Source organism: Poecilia reticulata, chromosome 7 (assembly GCF_904066995.2).
Source record: "Poecilia reticulata chromosome 7, P_reticulata-male-v2, whole genome shotgun sequence".
NCBI lineage: Eukaryota > Metazoa > Chordata > Actinopteri > Cyprinodontiformes > Poeciliidae > Poecilia > Poecilia reticulata.
Genome location: NC_088836.1, coordinates 3,270,555 through 3,293,448, shown reverse-complemented (window position 1 = coordinate 3,293,448; position 22,894 = coordinate 3,270,555). Strand labels below are relative to the sequence as shown.

The 22,894-nt window shown below is 37.9% G+C and overlaps 1 protein-coding gene across 1 annotated transcript in view; it reads left to right on the top strand.

Annotated features, from left to right (window-relative positions):
• LOC103466873 (copine-9) overlaps window positions 1-22,894 on the top strand; it is a 101,429-nt gene that overhangs the window by 42,337 nt on the left and 36,198 nt on the right. Inside the window, exons 7-14 of the mRNA XM_008412761.3 lie at window positions 14,014-14,077; window positions 15,461-15,564; window positions 17,756-17,860; window positions 20,198-20,239; window positions 20,468-20,543; window positions 22,029-22,082; window positions 22,325-22,386; window positions 22,802-22,848. Of these exons, the coding sequence (XP_008410983.1) occupies window positions 14,014-14,077; window positions 15,461-15,564; window positions 17,756-17,860; window positions 20,198-20,239; window positions 20,468-20,543; window positions 22,029-22,082; window positions 22,325-22,386; window positions 22,802-22,848 (554 nt within the window). The remainder of the gene's footprint in view (window positions 1-14,013; window positions 14,078-15,460; window positions 15,565-17,755; window positions 17,861-20,197; window positions 20,240-20,467; window positions 20,544-22,028; window positions 22,083-22,324; window positions 22,387-22,801; window positions 22,849-22,894) is intronic.

The following is a 22,894-nucleotide window of genomic DNA, read 5'->3' as shown; positions in this document are numbered from 1 at the left end:
AAGTTTTTAACATAATCACTGGTCAGCTTGTGGAGCGCAGGAGGTTGCCATGGCAACCGCTGTGCTTAAATGACAGAGAGAGATGGAGAGTAAAAAGGTAGGAGTGGTTTAGAGTTGATCACCTGTTCAGGTTTCTTTACCTTTGTTTTCCTTTGCTGTGGCTCATCACAGCCACTGTAATTTCTGAACTTTCAATAAATGACAAACTTGGACTAATTACCTCATTCTTTGTGACTGTACGTCATTTACACAAACATCAAACACGGTAAATATGTTTAATTAAGTATCTAACAAACACATGGTACTGTGATAATTATGTGAAATTAAATTGTCTAATATAAAAAAATAGTTTGGTGCTGTCGGGCTCAGAGTCTCAGAGGTTTGTTCTTTATCAAACAATTTTTTTTTGGCTCTTATTTAGAGAAAATTTTGATGTTGATGACATTTTCTCCAAAATGACCTTTTTCAACCTTTATAGCTCCACTGTTGAAAATGAGAAGTTAACATTCACAAATGACAGTGAAATAAAATCCAGTCCAACATCTGGTTTGAGGTGATTCCTCTGGAATCTGTGGGAGGAAAAATATCCCATCTTCAGAAAATGATCTTTAACCTAACAGAGCTCTGTGGTTCTTCCTGTCAGTATGAGAGTCAGGGTGAGGAGGCGCCATGTTAGGAAGAGAAGTGGAAGCTGCAGGATCTTCAGAACAAACAGGTCATGATTATCCCTCTGTCTGGACACAGGATCAATAGAACCAGTTTAAAAGCTAAAATGAATGGTTATATGCCAGACATGGAAAACTGGGATGCACTCCATGCCATGATGTTCAGGATTTAGGTCTCATGGCATCTCAAGGTGTCAACATTACAGCCGGTGGGCTGAGGGCTTTATTTTGTAGCAATTCAAGAGCTACCCAGCTTTTATCACTTCCCAAAAAAAAAAAAAAAGTCAGGACAGAAACTCCAAACTCCAAAGCACGCATTTTTTTTTTTCATAGTTACCCCAAAACTACTTTCACCCCTGGAAACAGGCTTAACAGTTTGTATCCTGACAGCCTGTGTAAGGCAGGAACTAAAACGAGAGAAATAACAGCCTAGAAATAAAAAAGGGGGAAACAATAAGAGACCAGCAGAGCCCAATCACTATTCTTGCCATATGGTCAGCGTCTCTGAAGGCTGCCTACAGGGAATAGACATCTGTCTGCTTCTCCACATACATCAGACGCAGCAGAAGCCCACAGGGAGAGAAGTAAGGAATGATGGGAGATGAAGGCAAACGGAGGAGAGGAGGGGGGACAGAGAGAGGACGTCTCTGGGTGACGGACAGCATGATCAGGCAGGAAGGAAGTAGAGTGAGGAGAAATACCTTAACTAAAGGAAGAGTTGGTGGAGGACAAACTTCACGAGACAGGTTTGTATCTGCTGCCTAGGCTGAAAGGAGCAGAGAAACCAATTAGACACACGCAAAAGAACAGTATTTATAAAAAAAAAAAAAAACACCTTTCAAACGTGCAGTCATTATTAGATATTTCTCTCCCTGTGCCGTCACTGAACACTGGGACACAATTCCTGCAGCTTCCCCATGTCGGTGGGTGTTCGTTTTTTTATAGGTCAACAGTTTTAGAAACGGGCAAACTGAGCACTCCTTTCCCCCATTTTACCTGTGTGTTGCCATGGCAACCCAAGGAGGCTATCAGCAGAGGCGGCAAAAGTGTAACAGTGATCTGAAATATACACCCATTAGTGAAAAAAATAAAATGACAAAGAAATAAACGAGGGGCCGAGCCATCCTGGAGGTATTTTTGAAACCAATGTTTGTCTAGAGAAACCCCCTGACCTCGGGTACACCAAATACACCCATGCAATCGATATGTGTCCATGTTTAGGAAGTACAGCAATGCTGAGCATGAGCTGTAACTTTGAATGTACCAATTATCATCCCTTACAAATGAGTAATGGAAAAAGAAAAAAACCCAGACTAATCAATCATTCCTTAATGCAATCAGGGATGAAAAAATGAGGCCCATCTATTAACAGTCCCGCCCACTGCCAGGTTTCCACATCTAGATTGATGATGTGGACTCTTAAAGCATCGCCTGTTGTGTTTGGGATGGCAAGAAGTCGTGTTTTTCTGGGTTTCCGCTGCAAGACGGCGGTTAACACGTTGGCACCGGGTGTTGGAGGCCAAGGTGTGATTGAGGGCAGTTAGTAGGATGCCCTCTGCTCATGAACGCGAGCCACAGACAAAGGCCAGTGGGTAAAAATAGAACAAAAACAACCCGTAATGAATGAAAAGACTGTCAGCCAGACAGAATAACACATTTTCTGCTCTGTGAGCGGTCGCAAAAAACACTGGGCAGACGGAAGCGACTGTTTTGCTGCCATGACTGATAAGTTGCACACAGAGTTGCCTGATGCTCTGATGAGGAAGCAATAGATTTTTCAGATTGATGCAACAGTTTGGTTTATTCAAAAGGTCTATCTTACCACAGTGCCTCGGAAAAGTTTTTATTTTTTAATTGTGTTATGTAACAAGTAGAAACTTCAATGTATTTCATGGTGATTTCATACATATTAAAAACAACCTCAAATAAATTTGACTTTGCATAGCTGTATCTGACGTATTGAAATTTGCTTCTGTCTCTTTAAGAACCTCCTACTTGTTCTGACAAAGCACATCATCACAACAGCGTTTCTTTATGTCGACCATTGATGCTGTTTGGAATCGTTCTTAGGAGTGTTGTAGTTCCTATGATGAGCTCAGGAGACACCCCGTTCCACTAGGTGGTTACTAATTGCTATTGCTAGTCTAGAGGATCTGTGTGGGGGAGGTGCTCTGTGGAGCTCGGCTGAAGACTGCAGCTCTGATTTGGGTAAATAAGCAGCGCTTTGTATGAGCAGGTGTTAAGGGAGCCCTGAATGGCTGCCATAGGAGATTCAAATGCCACCCTGGTGTCTTTCTGTATGTTAGCATGTTCTCCCTTATAGAGTCTTGCTGGGTACTCCGACTTCCTCTAGCAGTACAAAAACACAACTGTTAGGTTAATTAGTCTCTCAAAATTACCCTTAGACATGAATGTGCCTGTGTATGATAGTTTTTGTGTTTCTTGGCGGGTTGGTGTACCCTGTATCTCGCCCAATGACCACTACAGGTAGGCACCAACTCCCCCATGATCCTGCATGGGAATATTTTGTTATAAACATTAGATGGATTCTATTTAGATGTAAGCAGTTAAAGAAGTTTGAATTAAAAAAAAAAGAAGCATTGGGCAGTTTTCAGTTTTTTCATTTATACAAACAAAATGTAATACTACACATCATTTCTGCTCCACTTCACAATTGTGTTCCACTGTAAGCTGGTTTATCACATAAAATCCCAAACAAGACAAAATTTGTGCTTGGAACATGAGGGTGTTGATCTTTTTTCAATTCACCTTAAATTGTATCCCATGCCAGGAAATCAAATGAATGTTGTCGGTTTTAATGAAATACCTTTTTCATGCTTTGTTCTTTTAGTATCGGTAAGATACCAGCTTTGTAAATCAATGCAAGCTGATGTTTCTTACAGTTTAATTAACCTACTAACCTCTACATGGATGGCATTGCTGATCTGTCAGTTGGTTAGAGTTAGTTTAATAATTCCTGAGTGGATTGCGCCTGCTTGAGCCTTTCATGATGATAAAAACCTCAACCTCTTTTGTCTTTTGATCTTTCTTATAAAACTGCATTGGCTTTCTCATTAATGCGATGTAAAGCATAAGCTATGATACACTTTGTTCGTAATATTTGTCTGAAAATCACTAAATATGAGAGAAAGTTGTGATCATAAGGTTTCATGCTTTAATCCTGGGTATCAATGGGCTTTTGCTTGGTAAGAAAGAAGATATTGTTTCCTGGCAAAGTGCTATCCAGTTATAAACAGCATTAGTCTAACCTATTATTATGGGCAACTGCTAAAAGGCAGTTGCCTTTTATTTCTCAATTATTTTGCGCTGTTGTCTTTCGATCATAGTTGTAGGTGAGCTTCTGACCCCCATGCAAGATAACTTGGCAGAACAAGGGGAGATTTAAATCGTGGTTAAATAAACCTTAATGTGTAGATCTTAATCTTGACAGAACACTGGGAGTAATAACAGATGAATCATAAGTTTATATATATGAATTTGAAAGCAGGAGATGAGAGATGAGGCTATGAAGCACTAAAATCCGTCAGTAGGAATGAGAGGAATCGGGGAGTTTGGTCTGTGTGGGGGTTTGTTGTTGCCAGAGGTGAATGAACTTGGAGCAGGTTGAGTGGAGAGGACAGAGGAAAGGTTGAATCAAAGAGCGATGGAGGCTTGAAGCAGGTTGAACGGTGACAATGTTGGTAGGCAGAAAGGTTGTACAGATGATGAAGTTTGGTAAAACCTGGACTTGGTACAAAGGACCAAGAAGGAGATTACCTTATCAACATAGCCTGGTTTTGTCTTTGTTTATTGCTCTTACTTTGAAGTTAAAGACTGTTTTTTTTGTCTGGTGGGAGCATCCACTGCCTTGAGACTTTCTCCAACTGACTAAACATAACGTTACCATGCAAAATGCAAGTTAACAGCAGTTAAATTTACTATCCAACAAATATGCCACTCAAGACAATACTTTGCGATATGATTATTGCACACTCTGGTATTACGATGACAATATAGTTGTTGTATATTGTGCAGCCATCTTTCCTTTTGCAAGATAATTCATTTACCACTATTCTTTAATAATCTGCTGTGAACATATTATTTGCTGAGCTTGTCTCCAGAACTGATTGAGCCTCTGTTTTTTCCAATGTTGTCAATTTTAAGTTATTACTAGATTTGCTGGACTCCAGTGAGAAAGTCGGCTTAAATTTAAGATCTGAGACTATGAAACTCTGTTAAATCTGTCTCCTAATATTGTGGCACACCTGTGAACACATTTCCATGTCACCATCTGTCCCCTGTGGTCCTCGTCCTCCAGTACCGTCACCTGCCATCTGGCCCTGTAGTTCACAACTCATCTGGCCAGCTCTGTCATGACAAGCACACAGACAAAACTCTTCTTTTCTGCTGCTCTTCTGTTGGAACGAATGCGAAACTTTAGACCTGATGATAAATGTGTGAACATTTTTGTGACCCTGTTATGAATCTTGTTATTACTATAGGTGGGCCTGTCTAGCTTCATGCATAACAAGTGCTATCCTCAGGGAGGATTTATGTATGTTGATGTGAAAATATTGAGAAAATAGTGGAATAACTGAGTTTTATATTTCTATCAATTTCAAAACTCCATTAAATCCATTGAACAGATTTTTATATCTTTCAACTGAGAGACATTAGCTATTCCTAAGACACACGGCCATTTAGACCCCGCAAATTTTTTACTTGTGCGCAGTTTGGAAGAATCGCACTGACCCTGTGTGCACTTTTACAAGTGTTTCTTTGTGTAGTTTTGGAAATTGAAGGAGGGTTAATCAAGGATTTGTTTGTGTATTTTGCTAATTTAGTTCTCTGCCATAAGCAGTGACAACATTTATCCATCACCAGAAGCACTTGTTGAAACAGCAAATGATTCTTAGTTTAAAGAAGATTATTTTACACTAGAGAAACCAGACATTTATCTATTTTTGTTCACAGATTTTTAAATTACTGTTGGCTAGTGGTGGGCATATTTCCACTAATCTACTAATAGCTAATTTTTTTGTTTAGCACATTTAGTGCACTTTGCTTCCCCTAAATTATTATACATGGCTGTTTGTATAAACTTCCAGTTGAAAAAAGTTTAACATCTGTGTTGAGGTTTTGGTTATTGAGTGTTAAGAGTTCTACAAGTAGTTCAATGTTTAAATTTATGCTGTTATTTTAAAGTGGGTGAGGCATTTCTGTTTCCTCTTCTCACTCTCTCTTTTAAAAAAAAAACTTTATTGAGAAAGTGGCAGGTATACAACAAACAGACAGATGTGGCACACACAAGAAACAAAACTTACACAAAAAAGCAAAGGTGTTTATTAAACAAATACATGCAGAAATTCACATAATTTAATTTATTGCTTTAGCATTAGCTTCCGCTAAATACCATGTTGATATGGCTGGCATTTTAATGTTAGCGGAAGTTACTAATATGCATAATTTGTCTCCTTTTAAAGTTAGTGCAGCTAACTTTTTAGCTGGCGGTGCCCACCACTACTGTTGACATTTTATTCTTTATATTTTCCATATCCTCAGACCTCAACTTGCATTCAACTGTCATTTTGTAATGTATACGAACAGTCTGCTTTTGTGAAGAGAAACAAAAAATGTGGTGTGCATTTTAATCAAACTACTATGTGAAATGCAGTACAATACAACTCTTTTAAAGAGATTTTTACTTGTGAGCAGTAGTTTACTACAGAAAACTGTAGTTTCCAAATTGTGAAAATAACGCCCACATGCTGTACCTGGAGCTTCTCTCAACAGTGAGATGTTTTCTGCGGCAGAGATCTGTTCAGCACCCTCTGAAGCAGAGGTAAAGGGGATTGAGTAAATGTTTAAAACACAGACAATTTCTGCTTTGGAAATCACAATTGGCCTTGAACTCACTCATCAGCCAAAAATGGGACGCAAAAAATCCTCCAGCGAAGAGCCTGATACTCCCATCAGCTTCAACCTTCAGCAGGCAGACACGCAGAAGTGCAGCTACTTTTCTGGATTTGTCGCTTTGTGGTGCTTGTCTTCCTGCAAAATGTAGCTGCACTGACAAAATTACTGAAATAAAAAGCTGTATAGTGTAGTGTTGTGTTGGAGTAGAAGCAGCAGTGTTCTAAAATTTCTGATGTCCTTCCGGGATAAAGGATAAACTTTTAAACACTGATGGATTAAAATGATCAGAAAAGTCTGCAGCTTGTGTTTCAGCCCATGAAAATATATGTTGGTCCTTATTTTGTGCTTTTGCTTGATTAGTTGTCAAAACTTCTGTGGACTGTACTTCCTTATATTTGCAGAAGGTTTTTGTCTTGTGATTGGAATCAAGGAAAGCTGTGGACTTGTGACAGGCAATATGGACTGCATTTATTGTCATAACCAATGAATCTTCAGGTACAGCATATTTTCTGCAACAAGTTTGCATTACAAAGACAGAAAACAGCTGTTCTCAAAACATCAACCTGGGAAGGGTCATGAGGTCTTTTCCAAACAACAAACTCCTTTATTATATAGTAATAAAGACTATCATCGTGGAAAACATTTAAATGGTTGATAATCTTCTAAAGTGTGGATGTCCAGGGAAATGTAAAAGTAATCTTCTCTTTAAAGGGGCACTATTATGTACAATTGACTTTTTTGAGCTTTACGTCTTCCAAATAGCTTTATGTTATTCTTTCATCAAAAACAAACCTGAATTGTTGCCTTGATTCTTTCACACATGTTTAAGGAATCCTTGAATCTCCCAAGGTGACCCCTCATAGCCGTGTCTTCATGCTTTTTTCCACAAAGCTCCGCCTATTTACTCAAAGCTCCTCCTCCTTTTTTCTAATGGAATAATTTTTCACATACAGCTACAAAACATCCTCAAAAACAAGAGTCTCATTTTGCTTAGGATCTTTGCTGAGAGAGAACCTTACAGACATTGTAAGCTAATGCTAACGTATTGGGAGTGTGGTCAACAAAAGTCCAGAATGCTGGACTGTACTGTGGTTTGTGTAGCTGCAGAAAATTCCCTGAATACATCGTCAGTTATATTAGCAAGAAAAGTGACACTTATTCTTGGTAAACAAATTAATATGTCATCAGTTTTATTATTTATAAGTAAAACCAATATTGCATTTGTATTTAATGAGTGGGTAATTATGTTAAAAACTTGTTAATTAACCACTCTGGAATATGTTTTTAATTGATTAATTTATAAAATGATAACCCTACATATTGGTTAAAAGCTAAGGTGGAATGTCTGAGTAAAATACTGTTGGACAAAAATCTGTTGTGAATATTCTGCTTTGATGCTATTAATCCAAACAATGCCTTAAAAGTTAATGATATCAGTGATATCAAAATACATTTGATGTCACTGTAAAGGAATCCATGATGTTAACTAGTCATTTATTAAGCATCTATTGTGCTCTAGGTTACACTGTTGGCATCCAGTGTCAGCTTTGGTTTGTTTTCCTCTAGTTGTTTACAGCATATGAAATATTTCATATAAACCTTATTTATGTGAAAAACTTTTCATCTTATTTTAAAACATAGTGTTATGTAAAATCAACTTTTTTGAGCTTTACATTATGCTATACTGTTTTTCCCTCATCAAACCAAATATATCATAAACTTGCCATTATATGAGAGAAAACGGGCAAAAATACTCTTAAAGTCAAGCAGGAGAACAGCTATGTCATTATTATTCTACAGTTATGAAGCCATGAGGGCTCAGATGGATACTCCAGAGTCCAGGCAGGGTGTGTGTGCGCGTGTGTGTGGGCGTGGGTGTGTGTGTGTGTGTGTGTGTGTGTGTGTGTGTGTGTGTGTGTGTGTGTGTGTGTTGTGGGGGTGAGGGGGGTGCGTGTGTTTGTGTGTGTGTGCGTGCGTGCGTGGGGGTGTGCGCGTGTGTGTGTGTATCCGGTGGGCTGGCTGGCGGGTGTGCAGCTGGAAACACTGAGCAGGTAAATTCATAAATAATTCTCTCACTGTTGCTGCCTGCTACAGCTGGGAGTCAGCGTGAGTGAGAGAATCCATCGATTTGAAAAGTGCGTCATGCAAGGCTAAGGATTTAGGAGGCGAGGTGTGAATAGCTAACACAACACTCTCCCTCTTCCTCTGTAACCTTAAGTCAGTTCTCCTCTGCATGGGCTTTCATCTCCTGTCATCATGTATTCTTGCTTCTCAATAATATAAACCAGTCAAGTTGGTTTGTTATCTTTTGGTGTGAGTGTTATTGTGCAGTTGCTTCGTATGTTAAACCGAATTGTGGTGGGGAAAAAAAATGCCTTTGAAAATTCATGAAAAATTAAAAGTTTGTCCTAAAACACTCAAACTATTCCTAGAGGAAATCTTTCATGCTTTTGTGACAGACTGTGACAGAAAATTCCTATTTTTATGAAAAATGTTAACTCCTACTTTGAAAGTGAGCTCAGCTTTTAATCTTAATATAATACAAAATATATCTTAATAAATAAATAATACATTCACAATAAATATTTTCTAGAGGTGATACTGGCCATGGAATTTTCACCAGGCATTGGACAGTGTCACATTTCACATTATTACACATAACTTAATTTAATTTCTGAACTTGTTTTGCTTTCTTTCCACGTATGGATTACTCGTGTTGTTACCAACAGCTGCTGAAAATGTCATGCCAATATTCTCTTTAGAAATATGTTGACTGTGAAAGATTATGATGTCTTCAAATTAAGATTTTCTGAAAGAAACAATAATGCATTTTGAGCCCAACTAACTAAATTTTAAGTGAACTAACTTTCACTTAAAATTTGTGACAATTTGTTACTCAAAAATATTGAGTAGACAAATATTTTTAATATACTTTATGAATTGCATAATTACAACTAAAACAAATGGAGTTAACATTAATAATTTTAGCTAGTATATTAACAAACAAAATGAAATGCGTATAGTTGCGACTGTAAGAGAACGATAGCAAAGTTAAGTGGAAAACACAAACATTCAAAATATACTGTAACTGATAGAAACAAGGTTCAATTTTAAAAATTGTTCCATTTATTTAATTGGTATATAAACATAAGTTATATATATTTTTTGATAATGGTCAGTATTTCTAAGTCAAGAAGCTTGTTTTTTTTAGAAAATATATCTTGTTATTCTGGTGTCAGAACAGTGATGCAGAAAACAATGTCAAGCTAAAAATCAACAAGCATCCCCATCATTGAAAGACGCTGATTGCCATTGTACATCATCCTTATTTCTCAGAGCGATGCCAAACATTGAAATTGGATCTAGTCTAAGAAACTTCTCATTTTTGTAACATAAACATTATCTTATTTTTTAGATCAAACCTGTAAGATAATCTGTTATTCTGATGGAAGTCATTAATCATCAAAAGGCAACCTGAAGTACATCTAGTGACGCAAACCAGCCTTCTCCATAATGGCATCGGGATCCATAGGAGTCCATAAGGGTCCCTAGGAGCCCACAGGGGTCCATAGGGGCCCACAGGGGTCCATAGGGTCCATGTTGCCATCTTATTCAGGCGTTTGAGTGAAAAGCCCCTTATAATTGGGAGCATTTTCATATATGAGGTGTTTTCGGAAAATTGTAGTCAGCGATTTTATAGAAGAGCTGTGGATTCAACTCTTTCCAAAAAACAAAGTCGACTTTTGATGCTGTGAGTCCGCTGGTAGAGCTAGCTGTGCGTAGTCCAATGAGGCTAGTGTCTACTTTCATGCATGTTTCAAACATGCATGAAAGAATCAAAGTAACACTCCAGATATGTTTTTGACAATGGAATAACATTAGAACCTGATTTAAAGCTCATAAAACTTTATTTTAATTACAGTTACGTTTCAATAATAATTCCTATTTAGAATAGTACTTTTACATTTTTATCAGTTTTAAATCTTTCAAAAATCTGTCTAATGTTTCTCACACTTATTTTGGAGTGATCACAAATTGATCGCTTAACCTTTTTTAGTCGTTCTCTCTCTCTGGAACTCAAGCGATCACAAACTATTTCCCACATTGTTTGGATTTTCTTGACATTTATCGTGACTTCAAGAACGTTTCTATTGCAGTTTTGCAAAAATACACTAATTATGATACGGCTAAAGAGTCACCCCATCCTAATGCCAAAACCTTTGAAGAAAAAATTTATTTTCGAAGTTGGTTTGTTTTCATGAAAACTGGATATATGTCACTTTTATAAAAACAAATATTTTTTTACATATTTTTAAAACGTTCACCATGTTCTAATGGTTTGGTATGAGACAGATAATCTGTGAAAAGTATCTAATTCCTCTGCCTTACTCTGATCTGTCCGACACAACCAATCACAGCCAGGAGGAGGGTCTTGGCGCTGTCAGTCATGTTTGTGTGCAGGCATGATAAACCCTCTACTAGGCTACAGCTTCTTCCCGTCAGGTGAGCCTGTCATGAATGCTAAAGCTAGTTAGGATAGCCTCCGATGATGGCGGCTAAACGGTTTTCCTGCAACGGTAAGTTGTTTCTCCGCCATTAGCATAAATAGGCGTACACTAGCCTGATTGACAGCACTAAAACCTTCCTCCTGGCTCTGACTGCCTCATACTGTCATGAGATAGTGATAGATTTAACAAATTAGTAAAAAAACGTTTTTTAATGAAAGTTACATGAGCTACATACCCCAGAATTAAGCATATTTATTTTTGAATTACACTTTTTGCAATTTCATGCTCAGTGGAAACAGTCACTTATAAATATGTATTTTTTGGAGGTACTGCATCTTGAGTTAGCTTGTTTACAAAGACAACAGTGGAGTAACACCAAATGAATGACCACTCTGGGAGCAGTCTAACCAGGAAGCTGACCAGTACGGTCCGGCTTGTTGCTCCCAACTTGAGATGAATGGATCAGGTCCACTTTCTCTCTTTGGTTTGCTAGATCTGTTTAAGATTTCAAGTGAACATGATAAAAATGCAGGATAGTCTGTGAAACGGTTGCAAAAGCCCTTTAGTTTTCTCCTCAAAGTGGAACATTTTAATCAGACATTGTCTTTCGGACCAACTGTGCTTCCTTACAGCATCCGGCTGACAGATAACTTGCTCATTTTGGCGAGAGGCTGAAACAGTCACCCAGCACAAATTACTGTGAAGGCGAGTCAGAGTTGAAAATATCTCATAGGATTATTATCTTTTATTCCCTTGTTTTTTTTCTACCTCAGCCTCTTTTTCTGTCTTCATTCATCCTGCACTTATTTCTCCTTCTCCAACTCTTTAAAAAAAAAAGATAATGAAGCAGCACTCAGACTTGGCCCTCTTTTGCCCTGGTGTCTTTGAAATTATCCTCTCATTTCGCCTCCCTCGCTCCCCGGCTGCTGCTGCACCTCCCGCCCGTTCTTAAGGCGTGCACCGTTTCTGTTTTCGTAGATGGTGTTGTGTTTTTGTGCAGTGCTCTTTTTACAGATCACTCACCTTGTACTTTCACTGCATTCTTTTTGATCTCGAGGCTTCACATTCGATGTCATTTTAAATAGGACCGAAACAAAAACACACAAGAAAAGGCAAAGAAACAATCGCAATCTTAGAACACTTGCTAGAAACTAAATATATACCTTATTATGCAAAGAACGCATGCATGTTTGCACACACCTGAGCGAACACATTTTTATTTTTGTGTGTGACTCATTCTGCTCAGAAAACAAATGCAAAACACGGTCCACCACCATGAATATGCTCCGCTTATGCAAAGATGACTTATTTGCATTTTTTGAAATATCACATTTACACTTATTTATCAGATAACCTATTTTTCTGCCATGATGTTGCTTTATTTAATCAGAAACACATGTTCGGGATTAATGTCCTGATGAGGCTCATCAGAAATTTCAATCTGGTTGAATTTCTAAAATATTTCCTTTATTTGCCATTTGATGACACTCAAATCCCCTCGTGAGTGGGGGCCGACAGTGTAGCTGTTCTTTGTGTTTTGATAGTGGTGTGACTTGATTACATTTTAAATAAAGGTAATTTATTAACTTTATTAAATCTCATTGTCATCGAAAACTATACGTTGACAAAATAAGCAATAATTTCATTTCAAAAACCCCTTTTATGAGTAGATTATTGAAAAGACAGACATATGAGCTAAACAACAAAAATATTTGTTTTTAATGTTAATTAGGTTATTCAGCCATCAAATGTATTAAAATGCTCTTCTATCCAATAAGTGTTCATGATCATTCATGACATTTTTTTTAGAAATGTGGACCGTGGATGTTAGCATGCAAATGTTCTGCTGCTACATGTTTAACATTGAAATCCGATTTTAGGCTAACGTCTTTTAGCATAACTTGAACACAACGGTCTTTTCCGGCGGCCCATCAGCAAAAATTATCTTCTTGTGAGCCAAAAGGCCAATTACTGTGGTGTGTCATATTTGTGGGTGTACCAGAAACCCAGCAATACAGAAGTTCCAGCCGGAATCTTTGCATTGGTGCGTATAAGTACAATTAATTGTGTTTACAAATTTTAAAACGATAAAATCTGTGTAATTATTCAAAATTAAAGTTCTGAATTCCCGGCCCTGGATTCTTTTAATATAAAAATGTAAGAAAATAAATGCCTTTAAATCAATGGCGACATACAACAGGTCACATACAACAGAATTCTGTGAAAATATTACAGCAGCATCTCATGAAAACAGCTGGAAATGTTAAAGCTCGAGCACCGACACGTTTTCCAAATGAGCAACAAACGTAAACAAACTGTCAAGTTATTACCAAAGTAGCTCAAGGGCAACACATTTCTTATTTTGGACTCAAAAAGCCACAGATCTCAGTCCCAAAAATCTCACAGGGTATTTGAATGGTCCAATATTCTAGTAAGCCATTGTTTTAATACCATAAGCATTTATCCCAGTTTATACAGTGGGGAAGCAATTTTGTATGAAAACACAGTAATAAAAAACATTTTAAATTATTTATTCATTTTTTTGTATTAACAAAGATAAATCATTTTTCTAACCCTAACTAAAGTAAAAAACAAAACATTTTGTCCAAATTTAATGTCGTTGACAAAAACGATCTTAACAAAGTGTGTATATTTTGGTGTCATTTGTGTATTTTTGTGTTGCATGTCGTTAGGTATGTCGTCTAATTTCCACTTGTAGTCCATTTTTAGAATTGACTCGCCCATTAGAGAGCAAGTGTGAGTCCCTCTGTGAATTTTTTCTGGGAAACAAGTAACTGCTTGCCGGGCTGTCTGCTGGCACAATAACAGCTTTTAGCTATGAATGACATCTGCTTTCCATTTTTATTATTCACGCCTCGATACAGTTACTGCATCTCTCTGTCTCTTTCTCTTTATGATCTCAGTGGGATACCAGGGAAGAAGTGTGGAGTCATAATCTTGGCAGCGGAGGAGCTCAGTAACTGCAGGGTCAGTACACACGCACACACGCATGCACACACACGTGCACGCACTCATCAACATACCCAAATCCAGACTGAATATTCTACATTTTTATTGCAATATTTATGAAGTTGCTGTAGCAGTTTGCCTTTGTCTGTGTACACACGCAGCAACAAATCCCAGTACATATAAACATGGCAAGAAAATGTTTTATTGCAAAACTCCCCAGACTTTCTACCAGGGCTGTACACAGACAGACTGTAGGAGGGCCCATGCCCTTTTTTTCGCTCCGGACAAAAAAAAAGAGCTCTTCTGAAAATTGTTTTTTTCTTTCAGAAAAAGAGTGTATTGTGAGGGGCATAACCCTCCTGTTGTCCTCATTTTCTGTGTATAGGGAAAAAACATACAAATCTCAGTCATTTTGACCCGAGGACAACAGGAGCATTTTCTGGATTTAAAAACCCATTTTAACAGTGCCTCACATGTTTGTAACGTTGTATAAACTTTACATCAATTCTGCATTTTCACAAGCTGCCCTTTTCCTCCTCACTTGTCCTCCATGCCCCCAAAAATGTGTCTACACACACCACTTCCTCCTACCCCATCCAAGGTTAAACAGATCACATTTCATTAGCGAGAGCGCTCCACATTCCTGTAAACAGGTTCCGATAAACTGTCAAGACGGTTTTCTGCCTCGAAGCAAAATTCCCCTCCAATTTCATAGTACCCCCTCCAAAGCCCCCTGACACACTTATGTATTAACTCCACAACCAGCCGATCAGATGCTTGGGAGAATTTTCGCATGCACATGTGTGCTCATGAGATCATTATATAAACTGGCTTATCTTAGTCGTGTTTACCATTGCTACTCTGGGAGATTTTTGCTCCCTAACAAGATCCAATTGCTGTCAGTTGCAGCTTAGGGTTTTCCCAAGATGCTCTCCCTCAGGAGAAATCAACTAAAAGGTCTAATTATTTATCTGTCTATCTTTAATTCCTTCCTTCCTGCCTGCCTGCCTCGGTTGTCCCAGGCATCTCTGCGCAGAAGCAGGAAAAACACAGCTCCTCATTAACAGCCATAGCCACTCATACATATGTATGAAGCGATCCATCTCTGCTTCCTTCACTATAGTGCATACATTTATTTTCCTCCCTAATAAATTGTGTAATCCTTATGCAAAACTTACCAAACTATTCATAGTGATCCTTCTTAATGTTTTGGATAAATCACAATGGATAACTTTTTTCTTTTTTTCTGCCAATCAAACCAAACCTATTCTTCCAAAGTCTTGCACCAAGTTTCTGTACTAGTTGACAGAAAATGTCTGCCTTAGGAGAAGAGGTTGCCCTGTTCGAAAAAAACTTGCATCAGAACCATTATGTTGAAATCCCGCTTGTCTTCTCCGTCAGGATATCGCTACGATGCAGCTGTGTGCCAACAAGCTGGATAAGAAAGACTTTTTTGGAAAGTCTGACCCCTTCCTGGTGTTTTACCGCAGTAATGAAGACGGAACGTGAGTATGACACATCAAGGTGGCTGGACGGGCCTCTTTTACTTTTAAAGTTTGAACAATGGAATGGATGGATGGTTCAGATTGGACACGTTACAGGGTTGAACCCAGTGTAAAAGTTGACCAGACCGTTACGGGGTTGAACCCAGTGTAAAAGTTGACCAGACCATTACGGGGTTGAACAGCTTTACAACAGTCCAACATTCAACCCCGTAATAAAACCACCATTTTTGGGTTGAAGATTTTCACTAAAAGTTGCCGTGAGTTCACATCAGCTAGGGTATGGAGCAACATTATGATATGATGAAAACAATAAATTAATATGCGTTTCAAAGACCATCCTTTACTTTTTCCCCAAACAACAATAAATAATTAAGTGCATAACCGGGTTGAAAGGTTGAGCTTGGCGATGACGACATTTGGGTAAGAAAATAACCAAATATAGGTAAGACACTTTCCTAACACTTAAAAATCTCTTTACAGTGTGAGCAGGAAGAGACTTCAATGTTGTCATTTCCATGCACAAAAGGCACCAAATTTGGAGAATCACCCTAATAGTTGGTTTGTAAACTACATATTGAACTTGGTAACTAAATATTAATATTGTTGTCTTTTGGGTAACTGTTTTTATTGTTGTTTTTACTCTGTAAAACAACCTCAATGCATATACCTGTCTGTGGCTGGTATTTGGTGAAACTTTGTGCTTTTCTCTGTGAACCCAACAGCTCTCACATTCAGAGGTTTAGAAATGCAGATGTAATGCCATTAGTGTTCTTTGCAACACTGAGTGTTTTTTGTGAAGGTCTCTTTGCTTTTACCTGTAGCACCACTCTGAGCAAAACTTTGATAATAGGAAAGCTTTTTATAAAGATAATATTAAACCATCTATTGATTTTACGCAGCAACCGGAAGCTTTTTGAATACTGACAAATAGCATCTTGGTACTTTGCTTTTACATGTTTTTCCTCATCTCTTCAGTACCTATTGCCCATATCATTCCACTTTATTGCACATGTCTTAATTTACAAACTAATCAGTTAGTGTGCTTATTATCACATATGCTGCTACTGACAGATGGTGTAAATTTCACATCAATAAAAATAGTAAAATGATGTTTACTCAGAAAAACCTGATGTGTTTAAAACTGATCTTACCGACTGTGTATCCACAGCTGTCCAACGTTGAAAAACCTCATTGAGTATTTTATGTTGAGTATCTCTAAATGCATCCAGTCAATCATGTTCAGTTCCGCATTATTAACTGAAAAAGCTGAGGCTCTTTCAACTTTAGGGATCACAGGATAAGGCTGCATAGAGAAATCTTTTCAGGCAATTATCCCAAAGTACCACCATTACTAATAGCCAACGCTGATGGAAGCAGTGAACCTCAGCAGTCACTGGTGCTGCGCAGTCCAGGCTTAAAAAATAACAGAGATGTGTTGGGAATGCACCAGGAGATTTTACATACCAAGCATCCATTCAGTGACACCAATTACCACATTTACTTTTTGAACATAAATTAACTCAGCTGCCTGTGTCTTCTAATGCAGTTTTTACCATCTTTTTCTCAGGTTTTTACTTTCTTCCACAGATGTGCCTTTTAGAGATGTTTGCAGCAATAAATATTCATCTGCAATTGTTCTGTTTCATAAAAGTACTTATGCAAAAACCTTCACAGTTGCCTTGAAAGCTTTGTGTCGAATTACAGAGAAAAATACAGGAGGTAGAATTAACTACGATGAATTATTAGGGCCACTAGTTGGGAAACAACAAAGTTTATTTCTACCAGAAAATTAATAATTTCTGAGATTTTCTAGAAAAGAACAAGGACATTTATAAGTCTGAAAAGTAAAAACTCAAAACCTCAAAAACTCAAAACCTTTTTTGACTAATCTCAGAACATTTCTAGAAAAAACATGGAGATTTCTGAGATTCAAGAATTGAAAACTTTTAGACATTTTTTGAGTTTGAAAAGTCAAAAATCTCCTAGAAAAAACTAAAAGATTTCGAGATTAAGGTAGACTTTTCAAACTCAGAAATTTCTTTGTTTTTCTCGAAAATTTCTGAGTTTCTTGGCAGAGATTTATTGTTCCTTTTTTTTCTCTCTAGAATTTTCTAACACAGTGTCGTAATGATCTGCCCACAGTTATCTGCATGCTCTTTTTATCGCCTCATATCTCATTTTCTTTTGGCAGGTTCACCATCTGCCACAAGACGGAGGTGATCAAGAACACGCTGAATCCGGTGTGGCAGCCCTTCACCATCCCCGTCAGAGCTCTCTGCAACGGCGACTATGACAGGTCGGGAATTTTCGCACCGTTTTATTATCCCAGGATTCACAAATTTGTTGATGTTTTTAAATTAAGAGAGAAGCACTCAAGTCTTAAAAAAAATGTGATTAAATGGGGACAAGTTTCAAGTTGACTTTTAAAATGGATGACATCACCTGTTACTGGGGCGGTCAGAATAATGCCAGCAGTCGGTCATGGTGTCCCAGAGACCAGCACTGGTGTTATTGAGACTGACTCAGTGTTCACACAGCTGCGTCTCATACATACCAATCGGACCGGACTGGGCACAGTGTTTTCAGCAGCCGCAAAGTGTTACAGTACCACATATTATCCACCCTTTAGAACAGCAGATGCTTGTGTAATGTTAAGTGATGTGCCTTACATATTAAATTCTCTGTTGTTTAATAAAGCTTTGATGCTAGGATCTGGCCAATTCAACGCTACTTTTAGGAGTTTATAGATGAAAATGTAGCTACAGATGTGAATTTTTTTCATGCAATTATGTAGAACAACACTACATGAATTCATGTCTGACAGTCGGCTCTCACAACGCACTGGAATAAATTGAGAGCTGCTCCCATCAGCAGTTTATGGGAGAGACAGATCCCACTCAGCCCCGCTTCACTACAGCTCTTTATTAGTTTGTTTATTCAACATATTTGTCATATTTGATTATTAATAAACATTCATTCATCATTAACTATCTCCAAGCTACAAATAGTCAGAGATTTTTGCATAATGGGGATAAGGGCAGGTACTTTTTTAATATTAAGACATTATCTTACAATAAATCCATTTATTTTGTGAAGCAGGCAGGATGCTTAATTTATAGTAGCACCCTACTGGTTGACAAGAATCCTAAAATCGCCCACTTTAAGGGAACTTCACAGTGTGTAATACTTTGCAATATCTGCCACGGATTAAAATTCTACTCTATAGTGCAGATGGAAAAAGGAAGGATGTTATTAATGAGTTATTTTAATAAATATGAATTTGTCATCATCATTTTTAGTGATACTACTGCAGTTTCATGTTTTGTTCATATTTTTCAACTTTAGAAAACAATTACCTCCATCGGTTGTTTACTCATAATAAAAATCAAAGTCAAATCAAATTTTATTTGCATAGTACATTTCAGCAACAAGACATTTTAAAGTTCTTAACATCATGAAACACAAAAATGCAAAGTCATAATGTAAGAAATAAAAGCCGACGTATTCCGAAACAACTCGTCATGGGAGTAAAGGGTTAACACAGTCTGGGTCCTTCAAAGCATGCAGCCCCTAATTAAGTCTTAAAATACTTTCCAAATTTAGTTTACTAACAATTTATAACATTTAATGGAGATTACTCATGCTGTGTGATTCTCAGTGTAAATGATTCACAGCAATGCGCCTCTTTCACAGAATCACAGAAAACCTTTTGAAGCTACAAACACTCATTACTTGTCGGCTTCAGCAGCTTACTCCTTTTCACAAAAGTATCTTAACTTTTTGTGCAAAATTTGCAACAATATTGTCTATATTTTAGCACATCAAAATAGATTAAGTGGGCATAACATTTTTCATTCACTGTAAAGCCTGTAGTTATGTATTTCCTGGTCTTTTCCTGCTGGCTACCTGCTGTACGGCTGAGGCTAGTCACACTTTTAAAAGTTTGCATCAAGCAACAAGTCACTTGCTGGAGTTTGCACAGTTTTCTCAGACCACTACAAATAGTGGTCTGAGATTATTAATTTCTGTATTAATAATCTCAGACCATTTTTAACAAAAGAACAAGGACATTTCTAAGTTTCCTTGTTCTTGTTCAGTTACCCCTTTTCAAAAAGGGATTACTGAACAACGACAGAGTGACTCTACTGAGCTTCTCCTGTGTCTTAAAGCTGGTCGTCGTGTGTCAGTCCTTCCCTGCTGCAGTCAGAGCAGAAATGCTCACATTTTTCTGTTGACTATGCTAATGACTTTCAATAACATGCAATACTTTAGCCAACTAATGTGATGTTCAAATCACACAACTGAGCAAATTAACATGAAAGTGAAATAACTTTTATGCTAATGCATGCCAACTTCAAATGATTCTCTCCTACATGTCAAAATTGTTCTCTCTCTCTGGACTAATTTGGGCCCAGATTTCAGATAATCACCAGTACCTGCTGTGCCAACACTCCTTCAGTGTGATTTATCATTTATTCAGTGAATATATAATTGTTCTATCTGCTCCAGCTATGATGGAAAGATTTTTTTTTCCTTCCTCTTAAACCAGAGCCTGCTGTTCTTTTTAACTGACATGAGGCTGTGTGGTTAAAAGGAAATTACCTAAAAAAGTCTCATGTTTAATTTTTTTTAGGACTGTGAAGGTGGACGTGTACGACTGGGATCGAGATGGGAGGTAAAAGCCTTTTTCTATTGTGTGTGTTTTTCTTTCTGGCAAAGATTTTGAGAAAAGCAAACTGATTTAAAAGTTATTTCTTCAAAGAAAAAAAATGTGGTAAACATCTGGCAAAATTAAGAAGGACACATCAACTCCTCTTAGATTATAAAATGATGTCTCTTGCTTGCCTATTTGAATAGACAATTGATTTTTGTTTTGTTTTTATAATTTTTTTTCTGTCTGCAGCCACGACTTCATTGGAGAGTTCACCACAAGCTACAGAGAGCTGTCCAGGGGGCAGAATCAGTTCAACGTCTATGAGGTGAAAAATATGTGTTTCTGTTTATTTTCTTTCTATTCAGCATTGTTTGTCTGTTTTTTTGTCTTTATGCTGTAATTTTTATATAAAAGATAACATTTTACAACCTTCTAAGAGACTGGCAGATAGGGTTGCCACCTTTCAGAAATTAAAATAAGGGACACTCCCGCCCTACTCTCATGGGGTGAGACGCGCAGTGATAGACATTATTTTGGCGGGTTTTTTGTTTTAAAAAAGTGATCCATGGAGCAATCATTCATGCATAGTTGGTTAGAGTACCCCAAAATTGTACTCTTTGACAACAGTGTCGGTCCATAGCGTTCTGGGGTCCTATGTAGCTCCCGCAACGAGAACTTAGCTGACCTTAATATTTCCTGTGTTTTATTTTGGTCATTATTGTTACACTTAGTGTTGATATGGGTGTGATAGGCGTGTCTGTTGGACATTTATAGAATACGGAACAAATTGCGTTCCGTATCGGTTCAAAATGGGACGCAACATTTAACAGCCAAATACGGGATAATTTCGTATTTTACAGGACGGTTGGCAACCCTACTGACAGACAACTTAGTGCATTTAGCTAGCTAACTGGCTAACTAGCTAGCTAGCTATCGCTAGATAGATTTAATTTATCTAGCTAGCTAGCTAACTCTATTTATCTGGTGAGCTATATCTATTTATTTATCTGGCTAGCTGGCCTAGCGCCATCCTGGCCACCTGTGCAGAAGTTAAATATTTGATTAACTGAACCTAGAGTACATTGATAGGCAGGCCTAAACATCAGCGGGTTTGAATTGTATGGTGAGTTTAATACGTCCCCTGGTCCATGATTGCGTGATGGTGAAGGTACTACTACTTCATAAATTTTCAAATACTTTTGTATTGTCTGTATTCATGAAAATTCACGCATTTTAATACAGCTCACCTTATATGGGCCTGTGCATTACACGTTATAAAAACATCGCATCAGAGCCGACCGTTTCAATAAGCGCTTCTTTAATGAAAAGCTACAGAGCTAAATGAGACTGGGTCACAGGAAAACAACAGAAGAAACATAATTATTCATCAAAGAGAACTTCTTAACTGTTTTGTTGGAAAATATCTACATACACAAGCTGAACAATCAGCTATTAAACTGTTGAACTGCTAACTCCATTAAGACTCACATCTCATTAAATTAAGCTCAACAGAGGAACTTTTCAGAAGAAAATACTTTAAGATTAAGACAGCAGCAAATGAAAGAAGTAGCAGTCTCTAAGGACCCTCCTGCTGGAGGGAGGGAGGGACTGGATGGATGGATGGATGGATGGATGGATGGATGGATGGATGGATGGATGGATGGATGGATGGATGGATGGATGGATGGAGTCAAGCATCACTTTCTGCTGAATTATTCATGCTCATACATTAACTGTCCTTCTGTCTGTCTGTTGTGTTTTTTTTTTTACATTTTCTCAATCTCCAAATGACTTTTCCATTCATCTGCAGGTTTTAAACCCCAAGAAGAAAGGCAAGAAGAAGAAATACATCAATTCTGGGACTGTAAGTGCGCCCTGATTGGTTGTAACTCTTTGTCCTTTTCTCTGAACCGCATCGTTCGTACTTTTTAAGAAATTGGATTTCCCCTCTTAGATCTGCTCCTCTTATTGACTTGACTCTCTTTGCTGTTTGGTCACCTGTTTTGTCGCTTTATTCTCTCTTCCGTCGTCCATTCATTCCCTCGCCGTCTGTGTGTGTGTGTGTGTGTGTGTGTGATGGTATGCGTGTTGTTTGTGTTTTTCCAGGTAACTCTGCTGTCCTTCAAAGTGGAGTCGGAGTATACCTTTGTGGATTTCATCCGTGGAGGGTGAGTGGAATGATAATTAGCCCACACTCACCGCAAGACTAAATATATATATTTTCCCCCGTTGTTTGCAAATGTGTGTGTATGTGCTTGAATGAAGAAACTTGATGGGATTTCCCCAAAATCTCACATGTGGGCATAATATTGAAATCATGTTTGTTGAGAATTGATTACGTTTTGGAGAAGGACTCATTGCAGTTATCTAATTTATTTAGTTCTCCTTTAATTACGGCTCCCGTTAGTTTGATCCAATTAAACCCACAGAGCGGTGTGAGGTTGATGCCACGCCGTACCAATTAGCCACCAAGCAGTCAGCCAGAAACCGATTGAATAGCAGTGTATATTTTTGGTGTACTGAGTGTTGGACGTATAACCTTTGTCAGGTTTATTGAAGCACTTTATGTTCTATGTGCAACAGGACACAACTGAACTTCACCGTAGCGATTGACTTCACAGCGTCTAATGGTAAGTTACTGAACAGACAGACTGGGCAGACTATGTGATTTTGCTC